General features: G+C 40.4%; 1 protein-coding gene across 5 annotated transcripts in view; it reads right to left on the bottom strand.

Annotated features, from left to right (window-relative positions):
* Positions 1–16078, bottom strand: part of LOC103611613 (A-kinase anchor protein 2) — a 158727-nt gene that overhangs the window by 99724 nt on the left and 42925 nt on the right. For all 5 annotated transcript variants that reach the window (XM_017728323.1, XM_017728325.1, XM_017728326.1 and 2 more), the window contains one exon: positions 6822–6904. In XM_017728323.1, the coding sequence (XP_017583812.1) occupies positions 6822–6904 (83 nt within the window). The remainder of the gene's footprint in view (positions 1–6821; positions 6905–16078) is intronic.

Below are 16078 nucleotides of genomic sequence, written 5' to 3'. Positions count from 1 at the left end.
AACCAACTCACGATCTCCCTCCTTGTGGAAAATGCAGTCATTTTGAATCTGGAGCTGTAAAGTTTCACTTAAAAGTTCTTTACTGTCTTGCTCTAGCTAATGTTTCTGCTTTGATTACTCCTGCCTTATCTTTGTCTCATTGTACTCTCTTCCACAATAGCCCCTGTTTCTTTCCCCTATTGTGACTCCTTTCAGTCTGCTCCTTTTCCTAAGGATAGGAAAAAAATCCCATTCAGTAGTAACTCTCTTTTATTCTACAAACCCTTCTTTCAAGTCTGCTTCATCAATAACACCAACACAAGGCAGTCCTGAAAGATGTCCCAGCTTGCCTGATTGAGCCTGATCATCCTTAGGGGCAGGAAGTGTATCTCTGTATATTTTTCGAATTACTGTCTGCATAGGAGGAGCCTTATAAACATAGCACTACTTGTTACCACAGCATTACATATTCCACTTTTATACCAACTGGTGGAGCATGATAAACATGGACTACAGTACTTCAACAATTGTGTACAGTTGCACACTGTTCCTGAAACAGAACAGGCATAGCAAAAAAGATTTAAAGAGCAGTCATTATTTTAGAAATAGGGAACCTCTGTAACTCTTCTATACAATACTTGAATAGCATATTCTCACAAAAAGCATTTGTTTGTGAACTAAAGAGCTTGATCCAAAGCCCAATGGAGACTCTTCCAATGCATTCAATAAGCTTTGGATTAAGTCCTTCCTGAGGAACAGATGCAGGCTTTTATTCACGACCAGTGGAACAATAAAACTGACAAGACAAAGAATAAAGTTGTCTGCAGAGAATAAAACAGTGTTGTCCTGCATTAGGCTCTATAGTTAAAAGAAAGTCCTGTAGAGTTGGTCAAATTGTTTGTGTAGGCAATTCACAAAATGTACAGTCCAGAAATGTTTAAGTATCTACACATAAACACCTATACATAGTGTATTTCATTGATTATTCATCTTTATAGTATTTGCAAAAACTGAGTTATAAATATAACTATAAATTCCAGTAGGTCAAGCACAGACAACACAGAAATAATTTGTTGCCATTATTGATCAAATCTGTGATGGAAGAAGGAGCTGGAAGGTTTTTTATGCCATAGCTCTTACAGGGATCCAAAGTGTTTACTGAGACCTGGACTAGAGAATGGCTTTCTTTTAGTAAGTTTATCTCATTCAACATAGTGATTTCTTATCTGGCCCCTGATGTTATCAAAATGCAAGCAATAATGGGTGCTGATGTGCAGAGACCTCTCCTGGCCCTGCAGGAAAATCTGGGGCCAGAGGCACCCCAGGAAAAAGAGTCTGATAAGGGAGATAAGCAACTGTGGGAGACACAGGAGAGTGGAGTAAAGTAAAAGTGACAGCAAACAAGAGGAACAGTTAGCAGAAACTAAGCTTTAGCAGAAACTAAGCAGAGTGGGAACCTGGGACTTGCGACAGAGGAAAAATATGAAGAGAATGTAATCAGAGGCTTTCAATAGGCCTGTGTAGATCTTGTGAAGAAATCTAGTGATAGAGAAAGAGTGAAATGTATGTTTTTGAAACACCTGCATGAATTTATGCAGAAAGTAGAAACTGGAAAAGAAGCCTGATTAGAATCGATTGCAGTCATAGCAAAAAAAGACCTTCATAATGAACATGTGGAGAAAGACAGGTGGATTTTGAAAGAACTGAGGAATTGTGAGTGTCTGGGGCAAGAAAGTGTGATGAGCAGGAAAGGACATTACACAAAACTTTAAGCAGGAAAGAAAAAAAAGAAACAAAAGCTGACAACTAAGCTACTTCTATAATTATTAAAAATAGTAACATTTAAACTTTACCTGCTCATATTGAAATGTTCCTAGCTTTTTCAGCTCACAAGTAGCAGCCTCCAAAACAGGTCAGTTTTCTTAAATTCTGTACATCTAATTACTAGACAAAGCCAACACAGTGGTTACTTCTGTTCCATACATTAACTAAATGCAGAAAGGCACATTTTGTCATGACATCTTTTCCTGGAGCATTACCACAGATGTCCTCTGACAATAACGGAGAAGAGAAATCCTTCTGCCTTCGCTTTTACTCCTACATGGGGAACTGTGTCAGGCTCCAGTGACTGAAATCCCTACTACACAGAATATCAGGGCCCTCTTGCCATACTCCTAACATTCTCACCTTTATGTTGCTACTGTCTTGGTGAATGGTCCTGCAAATTCTCGGTATCTCTCAATCTTCTGAGTTTTGCACGTTGAAGTGCTAATCTTCAGCCTTAAGCTACCTTCTCAACACACTTTACCAAGCCCTGGAAAGACAAAATGCTGAATGCTTATTCTTTCTAGCACTATTGCAATGGTGTTAAATGCCTCCAACTGGAATGTGTTGTCTGCTGCAGAGTGGATGGCAACACTTGAAGTGGCTGAGGAAACCAAGACTGCCTGAAGGTTCTCAGAAAGTCAGAGACAAGTGGATAATATTTCAAAGAAGTGGATAATAGTTTCAAAGAAGAAATTATCATGACAAGAATGTGGTTTTTTCCCCTCAAATAACAGTATCACAGTTTCCTAAAGATGTGTCCTTTTCTTGAATTAGAAAGGGAACAGGCCCAATGACCAAACCTATGGCCAGCTGAAGGACTGGCTGTCCCTGCAACAAGCTGAAGTCTTAGCTTCACTGTATTTTCTGATCATCAGAAGTGCAATCAGGCAAAATGAAGCTATAATAAGATGATACAAGAACCTGATAATAGGTCTGCTGATTAAATATACACAGTATTCTGTATGGAAATCCAACTCTGCACTACAAAAGTGATGTGCATTTTAATGTCTAACTCACTGTTGGAGCAGGCAATCTTATTTGTCTTGGATGTGGAGGTAGGGGGTCGTGTTTTACACAGGTACCACTTGGCAGTGTTCTTACTCTGCTTAGACAGCTTCCATGCAGAGTCACAAGAATAAAACTACAATGCCAGGGGTCAAACATAATGCCTGATCACTTTGAATGACTGGTTTCCCTGACCAATGTTGCCTGCCTCCATGATGATACAAAGATGCTCTCGAGAGCAATTAGCAGAAATAACTGGAAATGAACTCTTAGCTGTGTGCTGTGACATGCGGTTCAGTAACTCAGATGAATCCTCCTCTCCATCACCCAGCCCAGCTCTGATGACTTCAGCATGAGGTGGTGGGCTTCAGACAGGACAAGGGATGGGGAGTGCAGCCTGAGAAAGCAGGGATGAGACTGGGCAGGAGCCAGTTGGGAAAGAATCAGCTGCAGGAAATAAACTATTTTTGATGTTGGCTTCTACCTTGCCTCGGTGTTTTGCTGCATTTTGTATCTGAATTTCAGCAGTACCTGTTCATGGTGGGCATAGTAGCCAGATATATCTGAAACTGCCTGAAGAGCCAGGAAGAAGGGGATATGAGGCCATGCAGGCTTTGAAAGATGACCAGGGATTTTTCTTGTCTGGCCTCACAATCTTCAGATACTTGTACTGTGCAGAAAAAGCATTTCCATTATAAACTGATCCAGAGTGATGAAAGTATCAAAGCCTCTGTCATTTTGAGTTATCTGGAAGGTTTTCATCCACAACACATTTATGGCAGCAGGGCAAGAGGGAGGATGAGGGGAAGGGGCATATCCTAGATCTGCTTGAATTTTTGTTTGCTTGTTTGTTTTTGAGCAGCTGCATAGTGAAATCAGTTATTTTTTTCCATAAATTTCTGGACTTACTTAGGTTCTTTGGTAATTTAATATTTCATAACACCAATGAAAAAGCAAATTAATGTTATATATTTCTGATCAAATATATAACACCAAAATATTAGTATTCTTTTCACTGCAAGACAAATTCTTTCAGCCTACTGCTGATCTTTTTTAAGGTCCTAAAGGTTTTGTTGACATTAGAAGTTGTTCACCAAGATGATCTCTCAATCTCCTGTACAGCAGTATAGCAGAAAACCCAAATGTTGTGTATGTACATCTTCTTCCTTGTTGCCAGTCAATTCCTAACATTCCTTGTTAGCAGCAATGATGGTGGAAAAATAAAGACAACCAGCTGCAGTTTATGTTACTCCCACACACATACACTTTTTGAGCAAAAGCTGCATAAAATAAATAAAGTAATAAAGTACACGGTATTCTGAACGCGCACTCTAAAGAGAGCTGCAGGCATAACAGGATGTGTTTTAAATGCAACAATGAAGAGGCAGCATTTGCTATTTAGAAAAGAAGGGAGAAACATAAAAAACCCTCCAAGATTACGTACAAACTTTGGCTTGTTCAACAATAGGTCCAATTTGGCTGGTTCAGAGCATGTTACATGGAGTGGCTCTTAAGGAGGACTACAAGTTTCTCCTCTGGTCAGGGAGAGTATTCCAAGTGTAGCATTTGTTTACTGATGTTTACTGATCCATATCCTGTCTTCACTGATTGTGAATGTCATTGCCTATTCGATGTAAGAATTTTCTACACTTTATTGAAAGCTACACAAATTGCCATTAGCTTGAACCCTACAGTCAATAGCACAGTCAGGATCTAAGTGTAGCTTGTTGTTTCTTTGTTAATAGTTTGTTAAAGGGAAGGGAACTTTATGATGGCCCAGGTCTCCCCTTGGAGTAAGTTGGTTGTTAAAAAAAAAGATATGAGGATTTCTCTTTCCTGTTTCTATCAATTGAAAATATTATTGAAACAATACTGCAACTAGGTCTGCATAGATTATTTTTGGAGTTGATCTTGAACTGATAGTTTTCTTATATGAAAATAGCATTGCCCATTTGACATACTTTGGACGTCTCTCTCAGCAAATGCAAACTTGGAAGAGTTTATAAACAACTGCTCCATATAATCCTTGCCTCAAACACCAGGATCGTCCCTTCCACAAATTGTTAGCACTTTATTAAAGAAAATTTCAGCTCTTTATAATTTGCTGTGACTAAATTAATCTTTTTTCCATGCGGGTTAGGATACTCTCAAGGACTTTATTGACTTTCCTGTGCTGGCATTTTGCTGATTCTGCTCACGCTACATTAGTAGCAACACTGAGTCAGCCTCCCTCTTCCAAAATTATGTCATTAAACCTCTTCCTTCAGTGGGGGGTCTTTATAAAAAAAACGAGACCTCTTTTTTAAAACCAAGGAGGAAACAACACTAAGTCAGATTTTGTTCTGTGTGATGTTATGGTCCCAAGCATTGGAAGTACTGTGCTATTAAAACAAATGGCATTCCACAGTCATTGAACATTTTTCCCCTCTTCCTTAAGTATGACCTTAACTTAAGGTAGAGAAAGTTACGGGCTGATTAAACTCCAGCTGAGAGCTTTACCAGCAGCCCTAAAGGTCCTGCTTGTGACATTACAGCTGCCACAAAGTGATACTGCATTGAGCAGAGCACTGATAGCATCCAGGGCACAATGTCTGGGAATGCCTGTGCAAGTCCATGCTCCAGCTGCAATCAGAATGATTTAAATATCTGATTTAACCATAACATGAAGGTTTCATTTTGACTTCATTGCACTATCAATTTGAACCTTAATTTTATTGCTTGTATTATAAATTATTTCCCTAATGAAAAGTAGTTTCTTATTGACTGGTGTCTCTGAGGATGTGTTGACTTGCTGCTTTATAGATTTAACCTTAAATTTGGTCATTGTTTTTGATACCCAAGAGTGAATACCAATTTTGATACCCAATTTGGTATTGTGTTGTCCATTCTAAATTGTAAACTACATGTTGCCAGATTTGTATTTTTTATTAGTAGATCTGTTTTGTTTTGGTATTATTTAAGCACCATCTTGTTCCAGCACTGTTTGAATTTTATCAGCACCATAGGAAATACAAAAATGAAGCCTGTAGGAAATCAGGATTTTGGGAAAATATTTTTTTTTTTAGTTAGTAAAAGGAAGAAGTAAATATTATAAGAAAAATCAAAATGTGTTATGTGTTTCCATTTTCCTCATTCAAAAAAAGGAGTTATGCAGATGCTGGCTTTAGTTGATTATTTATCATGGCCTTTAAAATCTTAAAGGTAGCTCATGTGAGCTTCTCACACTAGTTTTTACCCATAGACCAGAAGAAGACACAAATTTGCTGCGTTTTATTTTTAAATGCTTCTCTAAATAAAGGGCTAGGTATTGGGCGAAATTTAACTAACTGTAATTAAAAAAGCCCAAACAACAACTCTACTGTTGTAGCAGATGTATGAAATATGCTTCATCAGTTTCATATGAACCTATTTAAGAGCCTTCATTGCCATTTTAATTTAATTTAAAGATGTGTGAAAGATTTAAATAAACTTAGGCATTAATATGGGCTATGTATACTCAAATTTGCATCTTTATTTAAAAATGTCTTGTCTATAGTGTAAAATTTTTGGAGACACTTCTAGTTTTTAACATGGTTGTTTTTGTCTTCAGAAAAAAACTTCTTCAGGCTCAGCAATGTTGGTGACCGTGAAGATGAATATCTTGGCCCTACAGGAATTCACTTTCCATTCATTGCCTTTCCACTCTCTGTATCTTACTGTCAATTTCATTTGCTGCTGTTAAAAACAGATGGCTGCACATGATCACAGTGAGAACGACAAAGAAAAAGGAGTATTTCCGTCATGGCTTTTCCAGCAAAACAGTGTGTTTCCACATGCCACCCCACTACACCTGGCTACCAGATGAGTGCAGCACACTTGCCCTCATCATGTTGACAAGCTCCCTGCATGACAGCCTCCTTGCAGCTGAAGATGTGATGCACTCCACTGAGCATGGGGTCCATCAAGAATTATGTTTGAACACAGTGCAGAACCCTGTGCCTCCCACAAGGACACGGTGAGAGGAGACTTACCACTGTGCCCTCCTTGACTTCAGAACTTTCACAGGAGCATGGTCCCGGTGGGTCCCTCAGCAGCACAGCCAATCCTCCTGCACCTACAAAACCAAAGACATTTATTGCCTATGGGGGAATATGCATGGTTGAGAGGTTGCTTTGCTTTGATTAGATCCATTTCTACCCGCCACTCTCTGTCACCAGCCTGGTGTTTTGTCAGTGTTGTTAAAGAAAGCAGAAAGGCTACAAAATCTATGACTGACAAATATCTTTGTCAGCTGGAGACAGCTCTGTGTGCTGCAGAGAGGCAGCTACCTCTGGGGGAAAATGCAACATGTGCTTAGTGTTGACACAGCGTGCCATGGCTCAGGAAGAACGTACTCCATTTCAGACTGCTCAGTGGCCATCCCTGTCCCTAGGGTGATTCCCAGTGCCAGAGCTGCCTGAGTTCCTGATGGGGTGGTGGGATGGCCCTGACTGCCAGGTCCAGTCTTGTCACCCCCAAGCATCTCCCTAGACACTGGTTGCTCCTTGCTCACCGGTGTTGCTGTGCTGAAGGTGCGCCTGCGCTCGCACCATTCCCTGCATGAGCTTGTCCTGTCTTGGGGAGAAACCAGAGGACTCTTCATCACTTCTGTGTGTCCAAAGGACAGGGTAACTGAGAGCATCTAGACCCCTAACTAAGAGTATGTCATTAGAGACTGCTGTTCGTCATGCAGGCACAGGTAACTGACATGACCCACTGCTTATCGGGTCATGTCAGGTCACAAGCACAGCTCACAGGGCATGGTGTGGGCTGCCTGTTTGGGAGAACCTCTGCATATTTATTTCTACATCACGCTTAGGCCTTAAAGAAGGTAAGAACATATCTGCTGATTTCACCTTCAAGGACAATCCTGCTTAAGCGTAGCTAGCCACAGACAGCTGCTTGGTTGCTTTTGGAATTTCTGTAGCAACGGCAATAATTAAATAATGTTGGGTTAGAGTTAGATTAAATCAGTGAATATTTTCTAAAATGTGAAATTAAATTATAGGAGTTACATAATCTCCTCTATAGAGGAGCAAGATGTATAAGGATTTGTATATCATCTCCAGTAGCTCTGCTGCAGGTACACTGGGAGTACATTGAATAATGTTCTTTATGCTGCCACAGCACAGTGCAAGCCTACTAAGTTTGAAATGGGTCTGTCATGTAATAATCCATCTTGAAATGGTTCTGCAGCCCTTGGTCAATACAAGGATAGTTACTAATGCCCTCTGCTGTTACTTGAGTCTATGATATTGAGTGTGTCTCTTCAACCCACTGCTATTTGTGCATGCACCACAGTTGTGTTATTATTACTTATGCAAAAAGGATCTGTGCTTCAGATATGCCCTTTGCATATTTGTTGCTCCAGCAGACAGCGGCACATGCTAACAGTGTTAGCTTGAGCTGTAGTTAAGAGACTTTCACTACAGACCTGCATCTTTCCTCCTAACAATATTGGTTGGTTGCAGCTTCAGTTAGACTTCTTTTGCTCTGTGAGAAGAGTATAAAAAGTGCCGGTGGAACTTACGTGTCCATAAAAGTCCTGAAAATGCTTTTAACTTTTTCCAGCACAGGTTCTTTGGAGCTGGCCCTTCCTCTAGCTACCTGCTGAGCTACGGTGTCCATGTAGTTCACAGAGCCAATAGGTAGCCCTCAGGCAGGTTTGAGAACTGGATTAAAACCAATGTGAGTAGTAATGGAATTGAGACCTTTTTTCTTGTGTTCTCCACACTCTGAAAAAGCCCATGAAGTCAGAGCTCTAATCCTGTGACTTTAGCACAGGACTGATCCCTTCTTTGCATTCATCTCTATGCTCTACGGGGTTCCCATAGAGCATTGCTGCTTTGGAAGTGATGCTGCAGAAAAAACAACTAGTTTATTCTGCCCTGAGTTCTTTTTTTCTTATTTTATTTCCTTCCAGCTCTCTTTGATAGCTTTATTCATGCCAATCTCAGGCCAAAAGGATCCTTCTTTTTGGTGTACCTATATATAACATTTCAGCATAATGGGGCTTTCATTGTCTGCTGACATCTATATGCTCTCCTGCTATCCAAAACCAGATGTGAAATAGAGCTGTGTGGCTTTTTATACCATTTCACTAAAACTTCCCTTCATACCCAAGCCACTGTGCATCTTTTTCAGCAATGTATTTGGAATTGTGAAGTCTTTGCATGTTATCCTTGAATGGATGCCTCCTCATTACGTAGTAGCTGTTGGACTGGATCAGAGGATGGGAGCAGGTGGTGCTGAAGTACCTAAATCTGTATTATAAATACTTCCAGGGTTTGATGTCAGACTAGATTTAGTCCAATTCCTTGGAGTGAATGTTACCATACTGTCATAAGGAGTAATACTTGATTTGAATATTTATGTTTACGCCAGGGTTTGAAAAGTGTTTCATGTGACCCTTTAGCAGAGTTTCAGGTTTGGTTTCCTCCAAAATCACTCTTGCACACAACTCAACAGTACCACCTGTAATGTGAATCACTCCACATCTGAATCAATTGCAAATGTGGTAGAGGAGTTCACTAAAAACTGTACTACTGCTCTCTGATGAAATGCTGATATATGTGCAGCCTATGCCCACCAAGAAAGCGTAGCCAGTTGACTAGGATGCTCAGTGGAGTTGTGTGTTACCTAATTTCACACTTGTGCCACAACTAGCATTCTGCATACACCTTGGAAGGCACTGGTGTTGTCTTAAGTTGTCCACTTGTAAGACATATTCCCCATTGATGTGGCAACACTTGAAGGATTAAGAAGAGAACATTACAGTGGTAATAAATGTACCTAACTAGAAAAAAGAGTCATGAAAGTCTGAGGCCTAGAAATTAACATGCATAAGAAAATTATGTATTTCCTACACATCTCACAAAATAAATATAATGAGTAGACTTCATCCCCACTCTGGTTTTGGTGAGATGTGCTATAGCATGGACCTCAGACCTGGTTTACATGAGGGACATGGCAACTTCATAATCACCCTTGGATTGAGAAAAAAGAATATCCAAGCATGTTCACATCCCTGGACATGTTTTAAAGGCCTAGATAGTACCAGTTCCTGCTGCCATTATCACAGCTAAAATTTTACTTTTATAATTGTGTGTACAGCAGTGATGAAGTAACTCAACCAGAACAGCTGCAGGGCAGCTCCATCAGCACTATTGGGGCTCAGTGGCTTTTCATCCATCTCTGTGCATGCTAGTTCCACTTCTGTGCAGCACTGTGCTGACTTCTTTGTTTCCTTTTATTTGCTGTTGATTTCAACTGTGAATAGGGTTTGATGGATGACAGGAGTTTTGCAATAAAGAGGACCGAATAATACTACAGGAATGAAGCTGAGCTAACAGTCTTTCCTTAAGAGACATATCCATGCAGACCTGGGAGAGAATCAAGGTGCAGATAATTAGAAGGAATTTGGGCTCTCACCAGCATCAGCCAGTAGAGAATGGAACAGGTGTTGTCAAGACAGGAAGGATGAAATTTGAGTAAAAGTCCAGTAAGATTAGTTCCTGGTGATGTATTTGGCAGTGAATGTGCATAATATGGATGAAAAATAAAGCTACTGATGGGGAATCTGGAAAACTGCTGTGCATACCCACTCATTGCTCTTAACACACAAGGGGAGATTTTACCAGCCTGTTCCTGAATCACAGTTCTTCATGGTCAGCACTGTGACCATGGGGAAGCACCTCTGATTGGGCTAGCTTTGACTTGGGGGCACTATACTCATCTCAAGGGACCTCGCTCCACCAGCCTCAGTCTCTCAAACCCCTCGGGTTTCTGTTCTACTTCCACAGAAGCTAGACAGGGAAGGGAAACAAGGTGAAATTCAGCTACTAAAGTATGTGAACTCTCTGCAGTGACCCCAAACTCTGTTAGAAAACCCAGGAACTACAGACTTAGGGTCTTGGTTTTGATATTTGTTTTAGCAACAAAGTGCTCTGTGTTTTCAGCATATGAATTCCGTTGCTGTGTTGTTGAGCTGTCAGGAAACAACTCCAAACATATGCCATACAGCTATTAGCACTGGAGCAGTCTCTATCCATCTGAAATCTGGCAGCCTACATCCTCTTGTCAAAGAAACTGGTGCAGTAAAGGAGCAGGTCGTAGCATAAGAGGAGCTGAATCAGAGAAAAATTTCAGGGCAAATATTTGTCTCAGAGGAAAAGGTAGACAAAGCACTTAAGGGTATTCACCAGGAAAACTAAATCAAGCTTTCTTCACTTCTCACAAGACAGTAATTTTTGTCTGACCAAATCAACTGTTTGCTTGCATGCAGATGGATCCGTTTATTCTCTTTCACTGAGACAGGTTGCTTGTGGGACCCCTTCTAGTCCTTTTCAAAGCCAAGGTACATTGAATATGTGTCCCAAAAGCATAAACTACTGCTCCCAAATTGGTCCTTTCTCCTTGCTGCAGGGTGCTCACATCCCAGGTCTATTGGTCAGTCTGCTGTTCACCAGAGTGCCTCCTGCCCTGCTCAGAATGGAAGGGAACAGGTCAGCCCAAACCACATAGATCCTGGATCATCATTTAACTTGGTCTTCAACAGGCCAAAGAGGCAATTCATTAGAGCAACTATTTTCACTTGACTTGGATCACCAGGACTTGTCATTTAAAATGAAAGACCAGCTATGTCCTTGTGTTGATATCTTGGCAGTGCCCAGCTGAGCCAGCAGACAGATACCATGTTACACTACAAAGTAGAGTTTGCCACCCTAGTAGAGTTTGTGATTCCTGTGATTAATAGAAGGTCATTCAGAAAAATAAAATCCTCAAAGAAGGACAGGTAGAAAAAAAAGACAAAGTCTAGGAACAAAGATCTTCCAGCAAGAGTGCTGATATGTTTATTTATTAAACCACTAAATGGCTTGGTGGCTTCCTGGTGTTCAGATTGGGAGAGGTCACATAGCAGCAGGAAGAAAAAGGCATAACTAAAGTGGTGAAGAATACCACTCATTTATCTGTTTTTTTGCGCTTTTCTTTAATTAATGCTCTGGTGAGGCACTGCATGCTTGCTATGTTTTGAAACAACAGTAGGGAAACTTTCTTACTGTTTTAGCCACATTTTGAGGGCTCATCTCTAAGAGCTAAGAAAATATTTTATATTCTGTTTAATAAAATCTTCAGTCTTAGAAAATCTATTGCTGTAGGTGCCACTTCTTTGTGATGTGTCTCTCTGATAGCAATTGTCTTAAGCACACTAGCTCACATAATCTGTTTTTCTGCATCTGATAGTAATTTTATTCACTGGGGTGAGTGCACTGGTCAGAGAACTAGTGGCACAATTCTCTTTTGCTGATTTGCTTTTCTTTTCCAAATGGTTCCTCTTTTTTCAGCTTTCACACTGTGATGTATTTTGCACTTAAATACAAATAAGACAAAAATGTCCCTACTTGTAGTAGTAGGAGGGAAGTCACACTTACTTATGCCCCAAGGAAAAGGAGCCCCTACTGGTGACAGCCCTGAGAGTGCTGGTTGGTTTGTGACCATGCCAGAAGCACTGTGCTGCATCTGTACTAAGTGTCAAAGTCTCAATCTTCAAAATTCAGGTACACATTTTAGATGCAGATGTCTGACAGCATTTTGGAAAATACCTAAGAAGACTTTCATTTGTGGTTGCAGGCAGAGCAATTAAAGCCATTGCACAGGTTTCCATCACTGAGATGGATTAGCTCTCTTCAACTCAGGCCTTCAGGAGTGATTTGAACAAGTCCAGTCTAGCAATAGTCTTGGCATGGTTTTTGCATGCTTCAGTTGTGGGGGAAGTGATGGTGGCCTGGGAGACCAGTATATCTTCAGCCATTGCTACAAGGTCATGCAATACCAGTCTCAATACCTGTCCTTTACTTGTTTTAACAAGGAATTTCTACCTACTGATATAGTTTCTAGTGACCAACAGTGATGAACTACTGTTGATTCAGATCTTGTGTGCGTTTTCTCTTAGATTTAGCTCTGTGGGAAAAGTCCATTTAATAGTTAGTTCTAGTACCATAAAATAGTTGCAAGTGTGGAATGAAGTTCATAATTTCTGCTATGAAGCAATCAAAACGCCCTCAGAACCATAATCTACATATATTTTGGAAAGAAACCTTAAGTATAGACCAACCCTAAGATTAAAGCTATTCTAAGAGAATAAGATTGCAATGTTGCTTAGAAAATAGCTCCCAGTCCCAGCAATCTTGATCACACTGAAGAGCTTTTGATGGAAGCAAGAGAGAACCACTAAAATTTTTGACAGAAAAATGTCAGCAAAAAATAAGCTAAAACTCTGACATGGGTTTGGAGACATGAGGAAGGGAAAAATCTGTGAATTTTGTTTCTCTCACTTGTAATAATTTGCCTTGGAATACATTCTCTTATTTGGAATTACCAGGTAAGAAGTGTGGTATTCTGTTGTTAAAAGAACAGATAGCCTTCTAACTTTGTCTAGAGTTAGTTCCTGTATGTGGCAGAAGTGCAGCCAAATGATGAATTTATTGCATTGAAGAAGGGTTTAAAATTAGCAGAGAACTCCTTGAATGGTATGAAGTAGGGAAGCACAAGTGATGTAATGCAAGTTCTTTTTAATCATGACACCTTAAGCCTAACCACAGAAAGAAAGCAGAAGGTAGGAGAAAGATTATCTCCTACTGATAACAGTTCTCTGTGAGAAGAAAGAAAAGCCATCACTTAGAGAAACAGCACTGAAAGTGCATCTGTAATGCAGTGGAGGAGACAGCTTGTGGTGCTCATCTCGCTGCACCTGTATAAAGAATTTCTTGGCCCCAAGAAATGCATGTGTGTAAATAACCATGAAGACGAGCTTCTAACCTTCTCAGCATAGCCAACAGAAAGGACTGCAAGAGCTATGTGAAATTCCCTTAGCTGCTAAGTCAGACAGTTTATCTCCTCTCTTCCTTGCTGATCTTGCCCACACCGATGCAGACAAGGCATATTTTTGTGATTATCTTTTATATTACTTGAATTAGAGCTGCAATTGCGTGCACCAATGGTTAGGAATGCTCCATACATATGCAGATCATGTTGTAGAAGCATCTCCAGCAGCTGAAAGTGATGTGTTCAGTCAAACCTACTTTAGTCTTTGTTGACATTTAGCAGCAGACAGGACATTCCCCACTAGTATCGGATGCTACTGCTGAAGTGAACGGCTGTGCCTTTGCAGTGCACCTCCTGGGAATGGCAGGAAAGCAATCTCCAATTTTCAGCTAACTATGTCTCTAGATGATTTTCCAATTAAACTTATCTGCTTTTTCCTGTGAAAAACCAGTTTGACTCAAGAGGGTAAAACCTTATCTATAGCTGCAGAGGGGGTGGGACAAACATAGTCTGCTGACATTTACCTGCAGGTAATAGACTGCATATGAGAGGAACAATCACCATCAATTCTCCTCTCACACCTCATGATCTCCTAGGAGGTGACATTTTGAGTCTGGTTTGCATTTGGAGATCTTGCAAAAGCATCAGGCTCTCTGAAGGTGCACTGCAAGTGATTGAACTGCACACATCCACCTTTGGACTTAGGACTAAACAGGTATAGCTTATTCTGAGCAGCCTTGTCCCATCCTGGTAAAAAAAGTCATATTGCCAGATTTTCACAAGTTATCCATGAGTTAAACTAGTAAAACAAGGAGGTTTATAGCATAAAACCCTGAAGAACTATTTCAGTTCTTGACAAGGCAAGAGCAAAACCCCAGAGAACACTGATAGCAGGTTTGTGTGCCCAATTATTTTGTAGTGGTTGAGGGCCAGACTGCAATGAGGCAGACATAGCCCAGACTACCTGGACTGGTCTAATGCTTGATCTCCAGTTATGCATACTTTTGAGCTAAGATTGTACTGTCAATTGCTTTGAAGAAACGTGCAATTTTTCTGTCAGAAAAATTTCTATCAATACTTCATGGCAAAGACAAAACTGTCAGTTTTGCTTGATAGAAAATTTATTAATGCCTTGTCACTGTCTTCTGTTGTGGTCAAGATATGAAAGAATCCTGTTCAATCCTACATTTGTACTAGACACACATATTAGGGCAAAACCTGTAAATTCTGCAATGCCAGAATCAAATCTTGCTAGACCTGGCACATGAGAGTTGGAAGGTGCAGGTGAATTGATGTCGTCATGGCATGAGCCATGACAATGCTGGAAAGCCATGCAATCCAGGAGAGTGTACCCTTTCAGGGCAGGTATTAGTTCACCTGAAGTTAAGGGTAGATCTACTATCTGCAAGAAGAGATCCAGAGCACTGAACAGAGTAATCCAACTTTTGACAAAAGGACATCAGAGATAAGATCCAGACATTAAAGGATGAGGACACACGTCTTCACCTAAGCTTAGCTGTGCTGCATGGTAGTCAGTTTCAGTCATTTCAGAGGGGGTACTTACAGAGTAAGTTACTGCTCAATTAGAGAAGATGCATCAGCCTCTGGTCTCTGTGGATAATCTTAGAAAATTATATATAATTATGAAAAATTATAATGTTTGCTTTCAAAGTACTACTTGTTTTCACAGGCAAACATAATACCCAGATATGGTATATCCTCCTCAGTTATTCACATATCAACTCCCCAGTTAAAATAGCTAGGGAAATTCACATTCAATTCAAGAGGCATGACTTGCTGGTCAAAATTCCAGTGATGTTTCTTATTAAAGCCATATGCTTTAGAGAGTTCAATAAAGGATTCTTGGCTCACTAATAGAGGAAGAGATCAAGTGCTTTAAAAGCAGAAGACAAACTAAAAAGAAAAAAAATTATGATTTTGGTTTCATCATATTGGACTATGTTTTTCATCTAAAAGGTGTAGTATTTCTGGACAGAGCATAAGTTAATGTGCAGTGTCAAATTATGTCATATCCATCACCTTCCAGAAAATATTTAGGGCATTATGAGAAGTATAACAAGCAACACTTCACAGAATCACAGAATAATCTGAGTTGAAAGGGATCCACAATGATCATTGAATCTATCTCCTGGCCCTGCATAGCACCATTCCCAAGAGTCACACCAAGAATGTCCGAGAGTGCCTGAGAGCATTGTCCAAACTTCTTGAACTCTGTCATGTTTGGTGCTGTGCCCACTTCCCTAGGGACCCTGTTCCAGTGCCCAACCACCCTCTGGGTGATGAATCTTATCTTCATATCCAACCTAAACCTCCCCTGACACAGCTTCAGGCCATTCCCTCATGTCCTGTCACTGTCACCACAGAGGAGAGATCAGTGCCTGCCCCTCCTCTTCCCCTCACAAGG

Source organism: Corvus brachyrhynchos, unplaced genomic scaffold, assembly GCF_000691975.1.
Source record: "Corvus brachyrhynchos isolate BGI_N302 unplaced genomic scaffold, ASM69197v1 scaffold90, whole genome shotgun sequence".
NCBI classification, from domain to species: Eukaryota; Metazoa; Chordata; class Aves; order Passeriformes; family Corvidae; genus Corvus; species Corvus brachyrhynchos.
This window is presented reverse-complemented; position numbering and strand designations above follow the sequence as displayed.